At 40.3% G+C, this 18276-nt stretch overlaps 7 protein-coding genes across 7 annotated transcripts; 4 read left to right on the top strand and 3 right to left on the bottom strand.

Annotated features, from left to right (window-relative positions):
* Positions 1 to 2163: 2163 nt before the first annotated feature.
* On the bottom strand, positions 2164 to 5274 carry EAF01_007944 (uncharacterized protein; the record flags this gene model as incomplete). The annotated part of the gene is made up of 3 exons (XM_038916200.1): positions 2164 to 2366; positions 2390 to 4659; positions 4955 to 5274. The coding sequence occupies 3 exons, from the start codon at positions 5272 to 5274 to the stop codon at positions 2164 to 2166; spliced, it is 2793 nt and encodes a 930-aa protein (XP_038768671.1).
* Positions 5275 to 6799: 1525 nt separating this feature from the next.
* Positions 6800 to 8704, top strand: EAF01_007943 (uncharacterized protein). Its single transcript, XM_038916199.1, has 3 exons — positions 6800 to 6990; positions 7044 to 7270; positions 7324 to 8704. Exons 1-3 carry the CDS (start codon positions 6982 to 6984, stop codon positions 8498 to 8500), a joined length of 1413 nt encoding a protein of 470 aa, XP_038768670.1. The 5' UTR covers positions 6800 to 6981; the 3' UTR covers positions 8501 to 8704.
* Positions 8705 to 8848: 144 nt separating this feature from the next.
* Positions 8849 to 10288, bottom strand: EAF01_007942 (uncharacterized protein; the record flags this gene model as incomplete). The annotated part of the gene is made up of 1 exon (XM_038916198.1): positions 8849 to 10288. The coding sequence occupies one exon, from the start codon at positions 10286 to 10288 to the stop codon at positions 8849 to 8851; it is 1440 nt and encodes a 479-aa protein (XP_038768669.1).
* Positions 10289 to 10702: 414 nt separating this feature from the next.
* EAF01_007941 (uncharacterized protein) lies at positions 10703 to 12011 on the top strand (the record flags this gene model as incomplete). Its single annotated transcript, XM_038916197.1, has 3 exons — positions 10703 to 10705; positions 10762 to 11091; positions 11154 to 12011. 3 exons carry the CDS (start codon positions 10703 to 10705, stop codon positions 12009 to 12011), a joined length of 1191 nt encoding a protein of 396 aa, XP_038768668.1.
* A 996-nt stretch (positions 12012 to 13007) lies between these two features.
* On the top strand, positions 13008 to 14243 carry EAF01_007940 (uncharacterized protein; the record flags this gene model as incomplete). The annotated part of the gene is made up of 1 exon (XM_038916196.1): positions 13008 to 14243. The coding sequence occupies one exon, from the start codon at positions 13008 to 13010 to the stop codon at positions 14241 to 14243; it is 1236 nt and encodes a 411-aa protein (XP_038768667.1).
* A 330-nt stretch (positions 14244 to 14573) lies between these two features.
* Positions 14574 to 15479, bottom strand: EAF01_007939 (uncharacterized protein; the record flags this gene model as incomplete). The annotated part of the gene is made up of 2 exons (XM_038916195.1): positions 14574 to 15350; positions 15414 to 15479. The coding sequence occupies 2 exons, from the start codon at positions 15477 to 15479 to the stop codon at positions 14574 to 14576; spliced, it is 843 nt and encodes a 280-aa protein (XP_038768666.1).
* Positions 15480 to 16813: 1334 nt separating this feature from the next.
* Positions 16814 to 17441, top strand: EAF01_007938 (uncharacterized protein; the record flags this gene model as incomplete). The annotated part of the gene is made up of 2 exons (XM_038916194.1): positions 16814 to 16956; positions 17207 to 17441. The coding sequence occupies 2 exons, from the start codon at positions 16814 to 16816 to the stop codon at positions 17439 to 17441; spliced, it is 378 nt and encodes a 125-aa protein (XP_038768665.1).
* Positions 17442 to 18276: the final 835 nt, after the last annotated feature.

Genomic DNA, 18276 nt, shown 5'->3' with positions numbered 1-18276 from the left:
GCAATATAAGTTTTTCAGGGCGAAGAAATCGCGGCCCGAATTAGATAATATAGAGGATATGATAGTGATACTTGTAACTCAGTATGTTTAGGGGAATATCTTTATTAAAGATTATTCGGAATAAATCTTCTTCTTATAAATAATATCGAATTGGTATAATTCATTTAAGAAGGTATTAAATTATAAGGTATTATTTAATTAATTATCAAATAGCCATACAATTATATAATGAATTGTAAATAATATAACACTTTATTAAAAAAAAAACTGTGAAAGTAGAATACAATTTATTCTTAGAATTTACAACTATAGAATCGAGAGTAAAGTGCTTATAAAGCACACCTATATACTAGTTATATATATATAATCGTGTATATACATGCATGCGTATATGAGCGATTGTAGTTACGATTGAGGCCGATCCGTAATAATAAGAGAATATAATTGATATTAATATATTATTATTTCTATTATAATTTAGGATTGCCTTTTTATATATGAATTGTATCATATTAAAATTTAAAGAATATCGTTTTTTATATAGAATAATTATAAGTATTATAGAAAAGTTTCATTTTAATATATTAATAATTTTGTTAAAGATATTTTTTAAAACAAGTAAGGCTTTTTAGAGAGATCTTCCTTCTTTATTTTTTTATATTCAAAACTCTTTTTTTTTGTACACAAAACTTTTCTATAAGATTACTGAGTATTGAAAGATTTAAATTATTATAGAAATCTTTAGGAAATCTTTTTTATTAATTTATTTGATGTAATTATTTGATATTAGGAGCCTACGAGCCCTCGGACTCCTTACGTTAATAGGGTGTAAATTTAAGTTTGAAGAAAGTATTCTAAAAATATAATTTTGAATAGTAATTGAATTAAAAGCTTATAGACGAAGTTGATTGATCTTCTTTTAAATTAATAATAATAATAATAAATTATATTATCAATGTTATATAATCTAGATTAATAATATAATATAAATATAAGCTTATTGAGACTTAGTTTATTTATAATAGAATATTAATAGTATTATAAAAGGCTTATATAATTAGAAAAAGTAATAAATAATATATATATATATATAATATTTATATTAGTATTATAAAAGTCTTAAAAATACTATATAAACTTCAATCCTTTATATAAGCTCTATATTTGAAGTTATTATTATAAATAAAATAGATTATTGAAAAGCTCTTATCTTAATCTATATAATTATCTATTTTGTTAGTTTTCATTCAATTTACTTAAGATAGTTTTATTGAAAAAGATAGTTTCTATTTTGATTATTATACTATATTATAATATTAAGGAAGTCAAATCAATTAGATCGCTTGAATCGAGTCTTATTAAGTAAGAGTTTCTTATTTTTAATATATATATAGCTTTAGTTCTTACAAGCGATAAGATTATTAAGAAGGTAAACCTTTAATAATAATAATATTAATTATTTTGAATATTCTAAATAAATATAATATATCTTCTCTCTTATACTAATAATAATAATTATTCAATTTAAATAAATATTAATTTAGTAATTATAGAAGAGAGTATAGAATGATTTCTTAATTTAAATATAATATAAATTAAAGAGTTATTTCGAAAAAAAACTCTTCCTGACTTATTTTATATTCCTCGTCTTCATTACTTATAATAAAAAGTTAGTTTTTATAAGTATGTAGACTTTACTCTAGTAAGAATCTAATTATAAGCTTATTAAAGTTATCTCTTAATAATACTATAACTTTAATTCTAGATTATTAAAGTAAGTAAATAAGTGAGTATTAGAATTATATATTAAATGAATAATATACGTATTCGTAATATCGTAAGTAGGAACTAACTTATTATATTCATTAGTATTCTTTAAATCTAATTCGCTTTTTTATATACATGTTAATCATATTAAACCCTGAATAAAGTCCACTCTTAATCTCTAGCTTCGTTTTCAGTTGCGTGTAATAACTATCCCGAGGTTGCTTCAAAAGAGAGAAGCAAAGTTAGACTTAGTCTTAGACTACAGCGACTGCAGCTTATCATGTTCATTTGCGCATTCGAGTAGCGGAAAACGCTAAGCACGCTGATTTCTACACCCAAGACCTCGTGGGCTTCGTAAAACTAACTTATGTTCTTTGTAAAGTTGCAAACTGTATTTCATTTTTTGTTGGGTCTCTGGTTCAATTGCTCAAGGTCCTCACCATCCTCGACTCTTTTAGCTTTCTTTCTCAAAGGGCTCCGTGTGTGGCCATTGGTCAAACTCTCGGGTCTTGAGGGTTCTGCCCCTGTCACATCTTCCTTTTCTTGCCATTCATCACCGCTTCTTGGGCCGAAGATTGTTGAGCTCGGGGCAGAGTAGCCTGGGCAGGCGCAGGAGTATCACCTGCAGGCCCTGTGGTATCGTTGCTAGTACTCTTTTGAAGATATTCTAGGCCAGCTTGCAGGTCTCCGACTGCTTCAATGAGGTCCGCACTCCATTCGGTTAAACTCCTCTGCTGAGTCTCGATCTTTCCATTAAGATCTTGAATCTTGAGATTCAAGGTTGTATAAGACTGTTCGAGTGTGGTTAACCCAGCTTGAGTGCTTGTGGTAGCTTCATCAAGCTTCTTAACAGTTGTTCCGAGCTTAATCTGACCTTTAGTCAGCGAGTCCACTTCTTGGCGTAAAGACTGCGTAGCTCCATTGCCTGCATTTGTTGGGCTTTGCTTGCGAACAGATTGGTCTTGGAGGGCCACTACTTGACTCTTCAGCCTCTCCAGTTGGGTGGTATGGCTGGAATGTTGCTTCCTTAATTCCGAGAAAGTTCTTTCTGCATTTCCGACATCGGGATAAATTACTTCCAACTGATGTAGCATATTCTTCGCTAGATCATCTGTGGATATATTGTTGAATCGACTATGCAGGTGCCTCAATGCTATAGTATTCGCATTTTGGTCATTGTTCGTTTCAGTGACTCGATTAGCAATACGATTCAGGTCTTGCACGAATACATCCATACGAAACTGAATTTTTGCAACCTGTTCATTGATAGTGATATCATTGCGTTGAATAGATTTTACTTGTTTGTCGAGCTCCTCGACGCGCCTAATCAAAACTTGGTCCATTTGTTCCCGCTGCTCTTTGTGAAGTTCAAAAGCTTTCTTGACATCCGCCATATCCTGCGCTGCTGTGGAAAATGGCGAGATTCTCGTAACTGGCTTATTCATGCTGAGAGAATCCACTTCTTTGAGAGAGTTCTCCAACTCATTCAGCCTAGATTCATAATTTTCCAGAGTGCTTTTCAATTGCTCATTACTTTTCGCATCTTCCTGGGGCGTAGCACGGCTAGGGGATCCAAGAGAGCTTTCGATCTTGTCAATTCTTTCCTCCAGAACCCTAATGTCTTCTTGAGCATTACGAATTCTAGTTTGCATCACCCCAATCATTGTTGCGCTTGATCCACTTGCTATTTTAGAGGGAGCCTGAGATATAGCAGTGGACGGCGCTTGAGGAATCTGTTCCAACCGATCAATCTTGTCCTTCAGGAAGTTCAATTCCTCTACAGTAGTTCCAAGACTTTTAAGAATGATCTTATGAGCGTCTTTCGTGGCGTTTAGTTCCTGTTCGTAAGTTCCAAGTTTTTCGGCGACGTCCCTTTGAGCAGTCTGGAGTTCACTAAATTTTGTTATGTCGTTCTTTAGTTGACCAATTTTTTCCAGGCTCAACGACTTAAAACCATCCAAGGAAACCTTGTCAATTTCTGATGCCTTTGCGAGGGATGTGACTTTATTTTTAAGGAGATCAATATCATCACTCTTCGCTTTCAAGATAGTGGATTGTTTGCCCGTCTCCTGCTGGAGCGTTTTCATCTTTTCTTCTGATGCGTTGATCCACGTGTTATATTTTTTCAAGGAATTTTCATGGCTTTCCAAGCGGGGACCGAGTGAAGCAAATTCGCTACGGGTAGCTTGATGCCGCTGGTCAAGCTTTGTAAGTTGGTCAGACAGATTCTGGTGTTCGCGTTTTGTCTTGGCTTCGCTGGTTTCAATCATTTCTGCAAGGTGTGCCTCGCTTCTCTTGATCTCGGTAACAACCTTGCGGTTTTCGGCTTGACTTTCTTGAAAGCGATCGTTGATATCTGAGAGTTTATCTTTCTGGTCCATGGCAGTCATCGTTTTTTCAAGGTCCTTCACCTTCTCTTCCAATTTCCGACAACGTTCTTGGAGGTACATCGAGTCATCTGCGAAGGAAGACGGGGGTTTGATAACCAGGCGAGAGGCAATAATTTGAGCTGCATCTTTCTGCAATTTCTTGGCCTTCTCAAGCTCTTCGTTGGTTTTCGTAAGGACATCTTCTGCCTCAGCTTTGCGTTTATTTTGGACATCCATGTGCGTAGGGAAGCTCTGCATGATGGGACTCATCCTCTGTATTTCCTCAACTTGCTGTTTCAAACTCTCTTCGGCCGAGTTTCGTACTTGATTTAACACACTCCTAGAGTCCGCTTGGTCGGCGAATTGCATCAACGCATCAATAAGAGATTCTAACTGAGATGATTCTGTGACAACATGTTTAGAAAAGTTGATGAGAGGATCGGCAGATTTTTCCGTAGTAACATTCGGTCTCGATGGCATAAAATGTGCAGTGGAATTCGAATTTCCCTCTGCACGATGATTGCTCCCTATGATTCGTTAGTCTAGATTGCATAATTTGATTCTGTCAAACAGAATGGAGACTCAAGTGCGAAAACCACAATATTTTTAATGACTCATCCTGCCCCATCCTCTCAAAATAAGACAAACTATTGCTACTTTCACAAAGAAAATGACGGAAGATTATTCAACAGAACGGTAGTGTCCTCCCTCCTCACAGGGATTGTCAATATTTGAGCTAGTGTGAACGTTCGGACTTTCCGTGGCTTTCAATTCAATCTAATTTGAAATAGTTTTGAAAAGATAACGATTAACTGTACTTGCCTTTTGATGCTGATTCAATGTCAGTCGTTGGTCTTGTTGTTGTTGGAGAGCGATTATCAGACTTAGGAAGTTGCGTGTTTATCGAGCTGGTCTGCTCAGAAGAGCGACTCCCTCGATCTGCTCTCTCCCCATTTCTCTTGGTGCCGCTGTCGTTGTTCTCGCGAGCTCCATCCAATCTACGATTTTCATGTCCCTCTTCATTAACCTGCCTGTCTCTGGTACCATTATTTTTAGCCGGCCTATGCCTATCACCACGATAAGAACCTGCTGGTCCTCGTAGAGGAGGTCTATCCTCTGAGTGTTTGCGGCTTGACATAGTTGGTGAAGACAGGAGAGTACTTCTTTGCCTTGCTTCTCGATAATGAAACCTTGAAACTCAATATCAATTTTCAATTGAAGAGGTTGAAAAGCGAGACTGACTTTCCACAGATTAAATTGAAAGAGCAAGAAAGCGAATTTTCTAAGCAGAATACCAGCATTGATAAATCCTCCGAGATGACACTTGGTAAGAAAACTTGCGCTGTAAAACTGGAAGACTTGTAAATTGAAGTCAAAAATTACCCTCGTCAGCGTGGAGTTTGAGAAGATGGTGGAAGGTTGAGAGGTTGAGAGGTTGTAGGTTATGAAGTGTAAGTAAGTTAGTTGTGGGTTGTGGTTAGAAATTACTTTTACTTCGAGTGAGGTTGAAAGAGCTTGTTTGATATTAGTATCAAAAAAAAGTCCCTTCTCATTTCAGACCTATTCGAAAAAACCTGTGGGCAATACTAGGTATGTATTCTTGAATGAACAAACAGCCCGGCGACTTGAATGAAGGTTTAGGGTAAGGTAAGGAAAGGGGAGGACAGGACAGGAGAGGGGAGGAGAGGGGAGAAAAGGAGAGTATGAGGAAAGATGATTAATACAGGTGAATAAATAGATGAAAATCAGATGTAAGAGCTTTCTTAAATCTAAGTAAAGTAAACACGCTTTTAGATAAATTATAAATTAATAGGGAATTCTGTCTTCACGCTAGCAGGGATAGTACATATTTAAAGGTGAAGCTAAGAGTTGAAATGACTTAGTACGAGCTGCCTACTGGTGGTACTAGCTCGTCTAGGTAATCAGAATTGTCTCTTTACTAGAATTCCACATCGATTGGATATATTCACCTCTGTGTTTTCATTGGTTAAGCGTGATGGCTTACTACTCACCTATAATTTACAAAGTAGTACTACCGGTATATAGCAGGTGTATAGGTAATATTAACTAAGATACTCATTTTATACTTATATTAAAGTCTTTTTTATATAATAGAATTCATAGTAGAGACTCGAGCTTGAAATAATTATTAACCTCTCTAGCTACTAGTATCTATCAGCTGATTATTTATTTTATAGCTTATTAATAATAATATAAGTTACTTTATTTTATATATAAAATTCGTCTATAGGTAATCGTTTACTTTCTTTATTAACTAATAGAATTTTCTAAAAACCTCTTATATAAAATCTGATTTTTCAATTATTTCAAAAATCTAATTCTTTTTTCAAACTTTCAGTCACTCTTAAAGTTGTAAAAGGAAAAGAGTTTTTATAATATAAAGTATAATAATTTCAAGCTAAAATAGATTATTTAGGAATAAACTTAAATATAATAAATATTTCATCTTTATTATTGTTTTTCAAAAAAAATCTTTTAAAAATAATGATTAATTATTAAGATATAAATATCTAGAAAACCTTGATTTTAGTATATCTTCGAAGTGGCCCACATGCTGATGAACCACGTTATCTAAATCTAAATATAACAATAGTGCTTGATAACGCTTGACAACGCTTTAAGAAACGCGCCACGGCACTCGTCAGACACCTAAACCTACACTAATTTTTTTTTATCTACTAGATAAGAGAAAAGAACAAACTAACTAACTTAACTCAACTAACTTCTCTCTTCCACCTCACGCATTTCATCATAACTTATCACATCAACAACTATTCCTTTTTCCTCTACCTATTCATTTCTTTCAAATCGCAAATTCTCCACCATGGCTGCGGTAAGATTAATGCATTCCAAGTTGATTCTGTATGAAAACTCACAAAGTTCTAGTCAATTCAAACCGTCTCGGAGAGCAAAGAGTTGCGCGGGCTCAATTTAATCGCCGCTCATTCTCATATTCGCGGTTTAGGTGTTGACCCAGATAGTCTTGAACCCCGCGCATCCTCCCAGGGACTGGTAGGTCAGGAAAAGGCGCGTAAAGCTGCTGCCGTCATTTTACAAATGGTCAAGGAAGGGAAGATAGCAGGTCGAGCAGTTTTGATTGCAGGTCCTCCGAGGTTTGTGATCGTAGAGTTCGTCATGAAAATCGATATTAATACGTGTCTGTCAGTACTGGAAAGACGGCAATAGCAATGGGAATGGCACAATCTCTGGGCTCGGATGTACCATTTACCATGTTAGCTTCTTCAGAAATCTTCTCCCTGGAAATGTCAAAAACTGAAGCCCTTACTCAAGCCTTCCGAAAATCGATCGGCGTGCGCATAAAGGAGGAGAGTGAAATGATTGAAGGAGAGGTCGTTGAGATCCAGACCGACAGGAGTGTAACGGGTGGTACGAAGCAGGGGAAACTAACTATCAAAACCACAGACATGGAGACGATATACGACATGGGAAGCAAGATGATCGATTCCATGACAAAGGAGCGCGTCATGGCGGGTGATATTATTTCAATTGACAAATCCTCGGGCAAAATTACCAAGCTGGGGCGATCGTACGCGAAATCAAGAGACTACGATGCAATGGGTGTAGATACAAAGTTCTTGCAGTGCCCTGACGGAGAGCTGCAAAAGCGCAAAGAGGTTGTCCACACTGTGAGTTTACACGAGATCGATGTCATCAATTCGAGAACGCAAGGTTTCTTAGCTCTCTTTTCCGGAGATACTGGAGAAATCAGAAGCGAGGTTCGAGATCAGATCAACACAAAGGTTGCAGAATGGAAAGAAGAAGGAAAAGCCGAAATCGTGCCTGGCGTTCTTTTCATCGATGAAGTCCACATGCTGGATATCGAATGCTTTTCGTATATCAATCGCGCGTTGGAAGATGAGCTCGCACCAATCGTCATAATGGCAAGCAACCGCGGAAATTCTAGAATTCGAGGCACCAATTATAAAAGTCCCCATGGATTACCTCTTGATTTCTTGGATCGGGTCGTCATTGTTAGCACTCATCCATACGCCAAGGAAGAGATTCAGCAGATCCTCTCCATTCGTGCACAGGAGGAGGAAGTCGATGTTTCCCCCGATGCACTGGCTTTACTTACTAAAATCGGACAAGAAACTGGTATCAGATATGCCAGCAACCTCATTACCACATCACAACTTATTTGTGCCAAGCGAAAGGCCAAGCAAATTGGTATCGAAGATGTTCAACGGAGCTTCACTCTCTTCTTTGACTCTGCACGTAGCGTCAAATTTGTTACAGACTTTGAAAAACGTCTCATTGGGGAGGAGGGAAGTGTGAATTTGTCAGTGACCAATGGTCATGGCGATGCAATGGAACTTTCATGAATGACGAAGGGCTTGAAGGGTTCTAGGTATGATCATTTGGCGTTGGTTGTTCCTATTTGCTATGGCAAGGAAAGCATATAGTTGAACTTTATGTTGTATATTAGGGCTGACTAAAAGTGGGCGCAATAACGGAGATGTAATGGACTGGGCAAATTTCCTTTAGCTGAGATATAGTGCAATACACTAATCCTATGGTATGTGAATGTCATGGAGATGTCATAACTCATGTGATCAATCAAGAACGATGTAATGTCTTTGCGCTATCGCAGCAAAATAAGCCAACTTCGCCATGTAACAACAAACTTACTACGCCCATTAATTCTTTGTATCCCGGGTATCATGTCATAATCATACAAAATCCGCAACTCCACTCCAATTACCCTCCCCTACTCTTTTGAACTCGACTCCCTCTCCAAAGTAGCCCGCATCTTGCCATGCTACCATAGTCGGGCCATCAAAAGGACCTTGTTTGGCAGCCCCGTCCCGACCATCTGTCCATCTATATTCCCACATTTTGGTGGGCGCTGGGCCATTCTCTTCATTCATAGCTACTTCTTCGGGTGGCTCTTCCCAATCTTCGCCCGTCTCTCTCCGGTATTGTCGTATAAGCATCTCTCTCTCCTGCTCATAAACATCCGTTTGGCCACTTATGAGCAATTGATCAGCAGCGCCTGTAATAGCGTTTATGGCATCTCGTATCCTGGTCTGTTCTGGGTCTTCACTCTTCTCAGCAACCACATCCATAGAATCATCCTTGTGGATTTGCTTCTTTAATTTCCATTTCGGTATTTTCTTGATCTTCACTTGGCTCTTTCCAAGCCTTGCCAGTGCTTCGAGAACTGTCTCGGCTTTGTCCAGTCGTAGTATTAATGTGCGTAAAATATCCGAGAGTAACATAGCATCATCCTCGAGCCTTTTTTGCCGTCGTTCCTCCTCTCTTTTTTCGTGTGCTTCTGCAGCTTTCTTCATATCCTTCTTGCTAATTCCTTCCAGCCAAGTGTCGTGCACTGCATCTCGATCCGCTGCATTTCGTACAAAATTGCCGTTCGCATCAAATTTGCCCTCTTCCTGTTCAGCCTTCATATTGAAGGCATCGACCTTAGGGGCATTCCTCTTCAATCCGCCGGCGCCAACTTCCTCGTCCACGTCTTCTTCTTGCGCGGCCAACACGGCATCTTCTTCGTCATCACTGCTCTCTTGGTCGTCCATGGCATGCGTTGATAACTTTCCTTTTGGATCCAATGCAAAATTCCCAGATACATGACCTCCACTCTTGCTGCCTAAAACCTGACCTTCGATCTCATCTTCCTTCAAGAATTGTACTTCTTTCCCCCTTTTTCGAGCCTTCAATTCACTCTCGTCCTCGTCACCGTCCGCAAATTCATCCTCCAAGTCTGCAAACATGTCCGCGTCTTCCTCCAAATCTGTCTTCCCATTTGCTGCACCAGGTTTCTCCTTGCTATATCCATCTAGCGCTTCCGCCAGGTTTACCTCGCCCTTCTTTCCTTTGGCTCTTGCGTCTGCACGCGCGTCGAAACCCTCATTATCAGAATCAGAATCGTAACCATCGATATTAACCGCTCCTCTTTTGGTACCAGTTCCTCGACTGCCGATAACATCTGCATCCAAAACTACGTCTTCCTCCGGTTCGTCAGCTACCAAAGCAGATGGGTTTCTTAAGTCGAACTTAGGTTTCTTTGAAGGGCCATCCTCATCTTCATTCCGATGTGAACGGGCAAATTCTTCACCAGCACGTTTCGGTCGTGCAGCTGCGTATCTGGAAGACATAATTTATGGATGATTGGCTATCCCTTTGAATTGAGAAGCTTCGAGATTTTTGAACATGAATAGGTGATCTAAAATCAATAGTGAGTACTTTCTTTGCAAGGATTGGGGAACATTTGAAGCTTTAAGGTTTCGGAGTTAAAAGTCCCCGCCATTTAAAGCAACCGAGAGAGAGAGCTGGTTCCTGCGTCATCTCTTGACAGCCTTTTGAGCTTCTACAGCTTATTAACTACTACACCAACAATCTCCGAAAATTGCATCTACTTACAAAGGCCATACTAACAATTTAATTGCGAATAAATTTTACAAGAATATCTGCACTTTACTTCTCGACCAACATTCTCAAGGCTTTCGGTTATTTACGATACAGATTTTTACCCATCATACCAAGATCCAGATCTTACTTATTCAAAGAAAATGGTATGTGAAATGGTCCGCAGGCAATATGTCCCGTCACATACTGATGAAATTAATAGTCGTACTCGGGCTTTTATGAAGGAGATGACCCAGCTGCCATGTATCAAATGTTGCAGCAGCGCGGAATGCGAGGCCCTCCCAAACGTTTCGATGAATACTACCGATGCTATCCAACTGTCATGATACCCGGTCCTGAACGAGAAAACCTTAATTATGGAGGGAAGATTATTATGCCACCATCTGCTCTGGAAAAGCTTACTCGATTACACATTACGTACCCTATGCTTTTCGAGCTCATCAACAGTCAACATCCCGATGGACAAAAGTTAACACACGCTGGTGTACTGGAATTTATTGCGGATGAAGGAAAGGTTTATCTTCCACACTGGGTACGTACCCTTTCTGTCTCATCGAAAGAAGTGTGTTTTTCAATCTAACCACCTAACTCCAGATGATGCAAACCCTGGGAGTTGAAACTGGAGATCTCATCCAAATCAAATCGACCGATCTTCCCCCTGCCTCCCTTATCAAACTCCAACCTCAATCCGTCAATTTTCTCGACATCTCCAACCCAAAGGCCGTACTCGAAAAGGCGTTTCGTGACTTTTCTACGGTTACTAAAGGAGATATCTTTAGCTTCCACTACAATGATACTATCTACGATGTTGCGGTGTTGGAGGTCAAACCGGTAACTGACAAAATGGGGGTTAGCATGCTCGAAACGGATGTTGAGGTCGACTTCGCAGCTCCGTTAGGCTATGTCGAGCCAACTCCTGTCAGAGGCAATGGTAGCGGAACCAGCACACCGAGAAGTGCAATCGGCGGCTTGCCTGCAGGTGGCATGCTTCACAGTCAAGGAACTATGGCACAGGCCATCAACTACGACGCCATTGCACCAACGTCTAATTCTATCGCACAAGGCGCAAAAGCGGCCTCATCCAATTTTGTATCTGGAGGTCACAAACTGAGCGCTAAGAAGGGCACAAAGACCCCCACACCTACTGCGTCAACTCCTGTCGCTGGAGTTAGCACGAACACTCCTGCTGTCTCGGTTCGAAGAACGAATGGTCCTCAACCTCTTCGATTACCACCCAACAAACTTTTTTTCGGTTACGAAGTCAAGCCAGTCAAAACCCAAGCAGATAAGGACAAAGAGAATGCAGATGCAAAGCAGCCCTATTTCTCGGGGCAAGGACAATCACTGAAGACCGGCAAGAAGGTGGAGGCCAAAAGCGAGCCAGCTCCAGAGCCTCAAGCCAAGGGCGACAGTATAGGACGGAGGCTGGATGGAAAAGATGCCAATAAGTAGTGGAGTAAAATCAGGTATATCATGATGGTAGTGGCGTTTAAAGGCGGGTAACCTCTCTGGCGTTCGGAGGTTTGGCACATAGTATTGTATGGGAAGGAGGAAATCTTATGCTATTTAGATCTTTGCGTTAAAGAAAATTTGCATTCTGATGATACTAGTAGGTATGGGACTCTGTGAAGCAATCTGTATTGTAGTCAGCAGGCACTGGAAATTGTTTAAGTGACCAACGTCCACCAGCGTTATTCAGAGACCTTTCATTTGTGTGTCAAATAATACATTGCCTAGCGTCAAATCGCACTTTTCTCCAAGCTCAGGACTGGAACATAGGAGAGCTTTTCATAGTGGACACAAAACACCTCGAGGTTATTACCATCCACAGCGTCCTTCCAGCTTTCATGGTTTTCAGTTCCCATTATGGTAGGCATAAATGAAACTGTGCAAGTATCTATCGAACCCCCTCTTCCTGCCATATTTGAGGCTACACTTCGAGCAGGTTATTTTGAATGCGTCTGCGCTCCTTCTTTAAAAAAATCAATGTGATAATGTGCTAAAACCTATTCTTCCTTATCCTTCTTGGGACACATGATGCTTCAGTTATTCGATGCAACATAATTCTACTTTTATGTACTAAGTGGACTTCTTTTCTTGTTGGAAACCATCAATAGCACAATTATCGATACGCCTCTACCACAAAATACCATTGAAGTACTGTTTCGTGGAAGACGGGCAACACTTAAGTTTTTGGAAGACATACGTTGTTATTGTAAGTTTGCTGCTGGCGCTGACCCAAAAGTATTGGTGGGCGCATTATGAAGCATGAACCTTCTTGACAAATCGCAGAGACATCAACATTCATGGCTAACAGACAGGATGGCTTTTAGAAATCTTCATCTTGATGATTAGATCCTAGCGGAAGAAATACATCCCTCGCGGCGACGATTCTGCTGATAAAATAATCTATATATTACTCGTTGCTCAGACTCCGTCACATCCAGAATGCCAACTTCGCGTGGCAGGAGACAAAAGTTTTCTTCTCAGGAGGATGCATACCTTTCCAATTTCAGAGAATGGCGGAATGAAGAAGTTTCAGAATCATGGGCTCAATTTCTCGCCAGATACGAGAAGAAATTCTGGGCCGATCCCCATAGTTCGGCGTCACTATTTTACAGGGCCGAAAAGCTTTCTGGTCATCGTCATCAGACTCTATCTAGAGTTGAAGAAATGATGCATCATATGCTTAAGATGCGCAAATCGAGTATCTTGTGGACATGGGGAAGAATTGGTCAGGCATTTGGTACTAATGCGAGGACAGCTTCTGCGGCATATAAGAATTTCTTAGAGAGGAACGGGATCGATGAAGATGAGAATGAATCTCGCCGTATAATGTGGACTGAGTCAGACAGAAGGAGACTCGGTAGGGCGCGTCATCTCGGTTACTCGTGGGAACGTATATCTAAGCAATTTGGCCACGAGGAGTATATCTGCATGTCGGCACATTACATACAGTCTTACTCAGGGAGCAGGTCGGGGAACTTGAATGCCTCTTTCCATCCAAAGTATTTCTTTTCTTTCATTGGAAAGAGCAGCAGGTATCCCATACAAAAGTCCGCGGGTGCACCGGTAGTTAAGGATGAGGGTAAAGATTGTCAATTGGGGACGAGTCTCGTTACACGAAATGAAAGAGGAAAATCACAGCCTATGTCTGACGTTACAAATGCTAAACGATCAGGAAGCGGCAGTTCGCAGTCATGCTCCACTATTTTAGAGCTCATGAAGAGTCCTTCTTTGTTGAAGTTGGAACATGATTCTGGGTTGATCGACCATATACCAACAATGCACTCGCTTTGTGGAAGCAAGGCTACAATGGTACCGATATCTCAGGCTGGCAGCCGTTCTTGTGCTCCCTTTAGAACAACAACGCCAATATATAGAGAAAGTGTTAGCAATATGAGATTCAATGGATGTGCCGCGAGCCCCAATTTTCCACGGACACTTGGTTACCGGCTACCTGAGACCCGCCGCCGAAATGAGTTCCGTCCCAAAGGTCTCGTCAATATCGACACAAAGACGGCCAGCCACTGTTTTCCAGCCAGTCTCAAAAATCGGAGAATTTACAAGCCCAGCTGCAATTATGAGGAACTGGATGAACCATACGTCAAAGTGAAGGAAGAGGTGAAAGATGATGAAAGCAATGAAAAGCTGACTTATTGCATGATTAGTAAAAGAAGATGACTTGAGTTCATTTCTGCATTAATGAATGATACAGTCTAGGATGTATCGTTTGAGAACTTTGTACTATTGTTAAATTTGTTACGTTATTGACAAACCTATGAAGAGGGAGATTTTGCACTTCTGGGACAGCATGATTAGCCAAACATGTATTATCTTCATATTCTAGGCTTTATCCGCGGATAGGAGTATTCATCAGAGGAAAATTGTCCATTTGCATAAATTGACAAAATCCCCAGAATAAAAGACTTTGATTCAAATCGGCAAGCAAGTATTACACGGTGAAGCTGAGCAAGTTATTTGACCCCCTGGTTCCCAATTTTCAGTGAAACTCTACTTCGAGAAGAATTCATAAGAACCGTCATCGTAGTTTTCTTCCCTCTTGAACAACGTGCCATGCATGTCCTCGATACTGGTGGCATCAAACCCACTGGTACTTTGAGCCCAAGGATCAAAGTAATGTCTCTGCTCCTCGTCTCGATACGCAGTCCCGAAGGACTCCTTGTATCCAGCTTGTCTGTGAAGAGGCGGACCAAAGAATGAAGTGTTCGTCATACGATTATCAAGACTTGCCGTGCTGCTCATGGAACTGTTGAAACTAACAACACCAGGCGGAGGGAACTTGGGACTGCTTGGAGACGTGGGTGAGTTCATTGAGGAAGGGGTTGCGAGACGGGAGGACTCTGCTGGAGTGGAGAGAGAAATATAGAAGTCGGACTCGGTCTTCATCCTTGACTGGGGAGTGATGGGTGTGGCGGGCTCACGCTTGGCGACATCTAGTATGGGGAACGAGTTGCTATAATTCGTCTCCATGTCACTTATGTTAATGGAGAGGGGCGTGTGAGCGTTCTGAGAATCATACTTCAAGTGAAAGGGGAGGTTTGCGCTATCGAGAATATCCCTCTGGATTTTGAGTTTGGGCTCTCGCTTGGTGGATTTTTTCTTCTCGACCCTGGAACGTCGAGGAGTAGCAGTCTTCTTGGAATTGACGGGCAACGATGTTGCATTGTCCATTTGTTTCTTGAACCTAGAGTAGCGCATTCGAGCAGCGTGACCGTTTGTAATTTCTTGAGAAAGAATAGGATCATGTGCTACTTTATTCCAATCAATCTGTGCAATCCTTGTCAGTATTTCACTCACAACGAGTTATTTCGTTCAATGAGAATTTCATACATCTTTGAGACATTTTTGACTGAGTATTGCATATAGCAAGCGATTGATAGCTCCGTCATTGGTCATTGTTTGCTTCGCTCTCACACTTTGATGACCGCGTCGTAAAATACGTAACTTCGAGTGTCGTCAGGGTATCTAAAGGGGGATATAGTGAAGATAGACTGGGTGACTAGGAAGCCTTGCAGTGTAAATAGATGGGTATGGATGCTTTCCTCGCTGATGCATTAGAGCGCAACTGGCGTTTTGGGGTCTTTCTTTTCAAGGCGAAGAAGCACAAAAATTGGAGGGCAGCAAGAACGGTGATGTGAATATTTGGAAAGGAGGATGTGAGGATTTGTGAGGGGGGGTTGTAGAAATATGCATCCTGATGCACCAATCGTGCGTAGAATTCAGTGGTGAGTTGTGCATTCTCCAAGCTGGTTTTATTGAAAGGGAAGTGAAAGAACATTTGGGATTCTATTGAACTACACACAAAGATTGCTTATGGTAAGGCTGGATGTATTCAGTCAATGATCTGAAAGGAAGTTGAAGATATCAGAAAGGTACTCAAGCTGCTAATATGTGGCACGGTGATAACAACCATCGCTCGAGCCCCTTTTCGGTAGATATATGAATACAACCCCAGGGCTTGAAAGACTTGTCAAACAAGGAAATGATGAGATGACTTCCCTTTTCTTTTTCCGTATGCCAAGGTACCTTGAATGAACAGAACAAGTAGGGATGTCGTAAGGATGGCCAAGTAATTGTTTGATGATAGAAACAATACCCGTGACACGCATGACATGGGGACAAACACTCTTTGGGATGTTAGATAATATTGTATTCATTCCCTTTGGATAATGCTACTTGTAAATCATGGTTGAAGATGTTGTGGTTATTTGCATTAATTCACTGCCCTGCTTCCACTCTAAATTTGCTTTACTTCACTCAATATCGGATGGTTGCATGAGTACTACCCAGCTTGGTAGACAAAAGAATGTGAAGATTGAGCTGCGCGCCCTATAGATATGAAGAAGATCAAAGGCTGTTGAATTGTGACCTATAGTTGAATGTATGATAGAGTTGAGATTCAAAATATTAAAGTTATAAGGTACATTCTAAAAACTCTTTCAGGGGAATCTATTACAATACAAGGCCTTGCATACAGTTGCCCTCTGAGTCCCTACCTACCTAACTTATGATATATTCTTAATTCACTCACTGTTAGAAATCATGTCATTTGTTTGGAGATTCACCATTCTTATGATTTATCTCTCTAAAATCTCTCTCAGTCTTGTCTCTATCCTCCACCTATCTTCTTCCCAAATCTACAACTTCATCCATCTGCAAACCCAAGCAGCGGCAACAAGAACAAGAACAACTTCCGATCTTGCATTCATTCGTTCATTCATTCATCCATCATGCCTTCTCAGTGGGATCATAGGGCTGACAAGGATTTGTTGTTGGCTATCATCGAAGGAAATAATCTCAAGGCTATTGAATGGCCCACGATTTCCGAGAGGCTTCAGAAAAAAGGCTATTCTTTTACCAAAGAGGCTTGCCGGTACGTAAAGAAATTTGTTCCATATCATAATTATCCACCGTCTATGGGTGGTACTTGACTTATATCAAAGAATCTAATTCTTGCTTTGATTCGAATGGTCTACCACCAGTCAAAGAAGTTCCATCTGAAATCATCACTCCCATATATCTCCACCGGCATAATAGTTGACTTACTTGAATCGCAACAAAGTTGTCTCTACTACTGCCCTCCTCAAACGAATTTTGCTAGAAGACTGACCAATTAATGAAAGACAACATTTCCAAAAGATCAGAAAAGAATCTCGCACCGGCGCCCCCTCTGCTTCCGCCAGCACCACCCCTACTGCCACCTCGGCCAAGAAACGCAAGTCCAAGGCTGCTTCTATTGAGGAGGGCCCAGAAAATGATGATGATGAGGAAACACCTTCCAAAAATCAATCGAAGCGGGTCAAGACAGAAAGTGATGATCAATCTGCCGCTGAACTAGGAGTCGAGAATGAGGAGTGATTGTGGTCAATTGTTGTCGGTAAGCACTGCGTCATCGCTGTTGCTATTTAACCCTAATGTGATGCGAACAGAACCGAGATGTTGACAATTGGATAGTCTCGATATTGCTTGGCTTTAAGGGGTTGTTTTTCTCTTGCTTCACATTACGCGGCAGCCAGGATGGACAAGATTGGGCTGTGCATATTAGACATCAAAGGCGCGGCAACATGGTTACTCGCAGTCTGCCTGACCTCACTTGGATTCAGATAGTTGAGTTTTCTTAAGTCGGCGACGGAGCGTTTGAGGGGTACTTTTTCTGCAGATACTGTCTTACCACGACGGTGGACATTGATCGTACCACTAAGATTTGTCATACTTCGTGGAAAATAATGAAAACTCGGTATACTCAGAGAACTTGACTTGCAAAGTTTTCTCTCTCTCAATCATGTCGATTCACTTCAATATATATGATGATTTGCCCATTAAATGATCGGAACTTTTAAAACCTGAGCCCAAAGCAATTGAACTGTGATACCAGACTTCAGATATAGCTGGATAATTAAAAGGCTCATTAGATTAGTTATTAGAGATGTTGGAAATACGATTTTGAAAAGGTTTTAGGAGATTTTAAGAAGAGGTTTGGGAAAGAGATCTAGATTAATATTTATTTCAAGAATTGAATGAATTGAACAAATTAATTAGATTTCTTGAAGTTCTTGGATTTCTTAAGTTTATTGAATTTATTAAAATCATTAAAATGATTTGATTTTTGGAATTTAATAGTGCGTCTAATCATTCCTATTTGAATCAAAAGTAAAAAGTGAGTAAAGAATATTAGATTATTAAATTTACTATT

This window comes from Botrytis porri, assembly GCF_014898465.1.
Source record: "Botrytis porri strain MUCL 3234 chromosome Unknown BPOR_010, whole genome shotgun sequence".
NCBI lineage: Eukaryota > Fungi > Ascomycota > Leotiomycetes > Helotiales > Sclerotiniaceae > Botrytis > Botrytis porri.
Note: the sequence above shows the minus strand (reverse complement) of the source record. Positions and strands in the feature narration are given on the sequence as shown.

Excerpts from the sequence above, each read along its gene's own strand:
- EAF01_007943 (XM_038916199.1), top strand. Across the intron at positions 7,271-7,323 it reads TTGATTGCAGGTCCTCCGAG|TACTGGAAAGACGGCAATAG; the intron begins GTTTGTGATCGT and ends CGTGTCTGTCAG.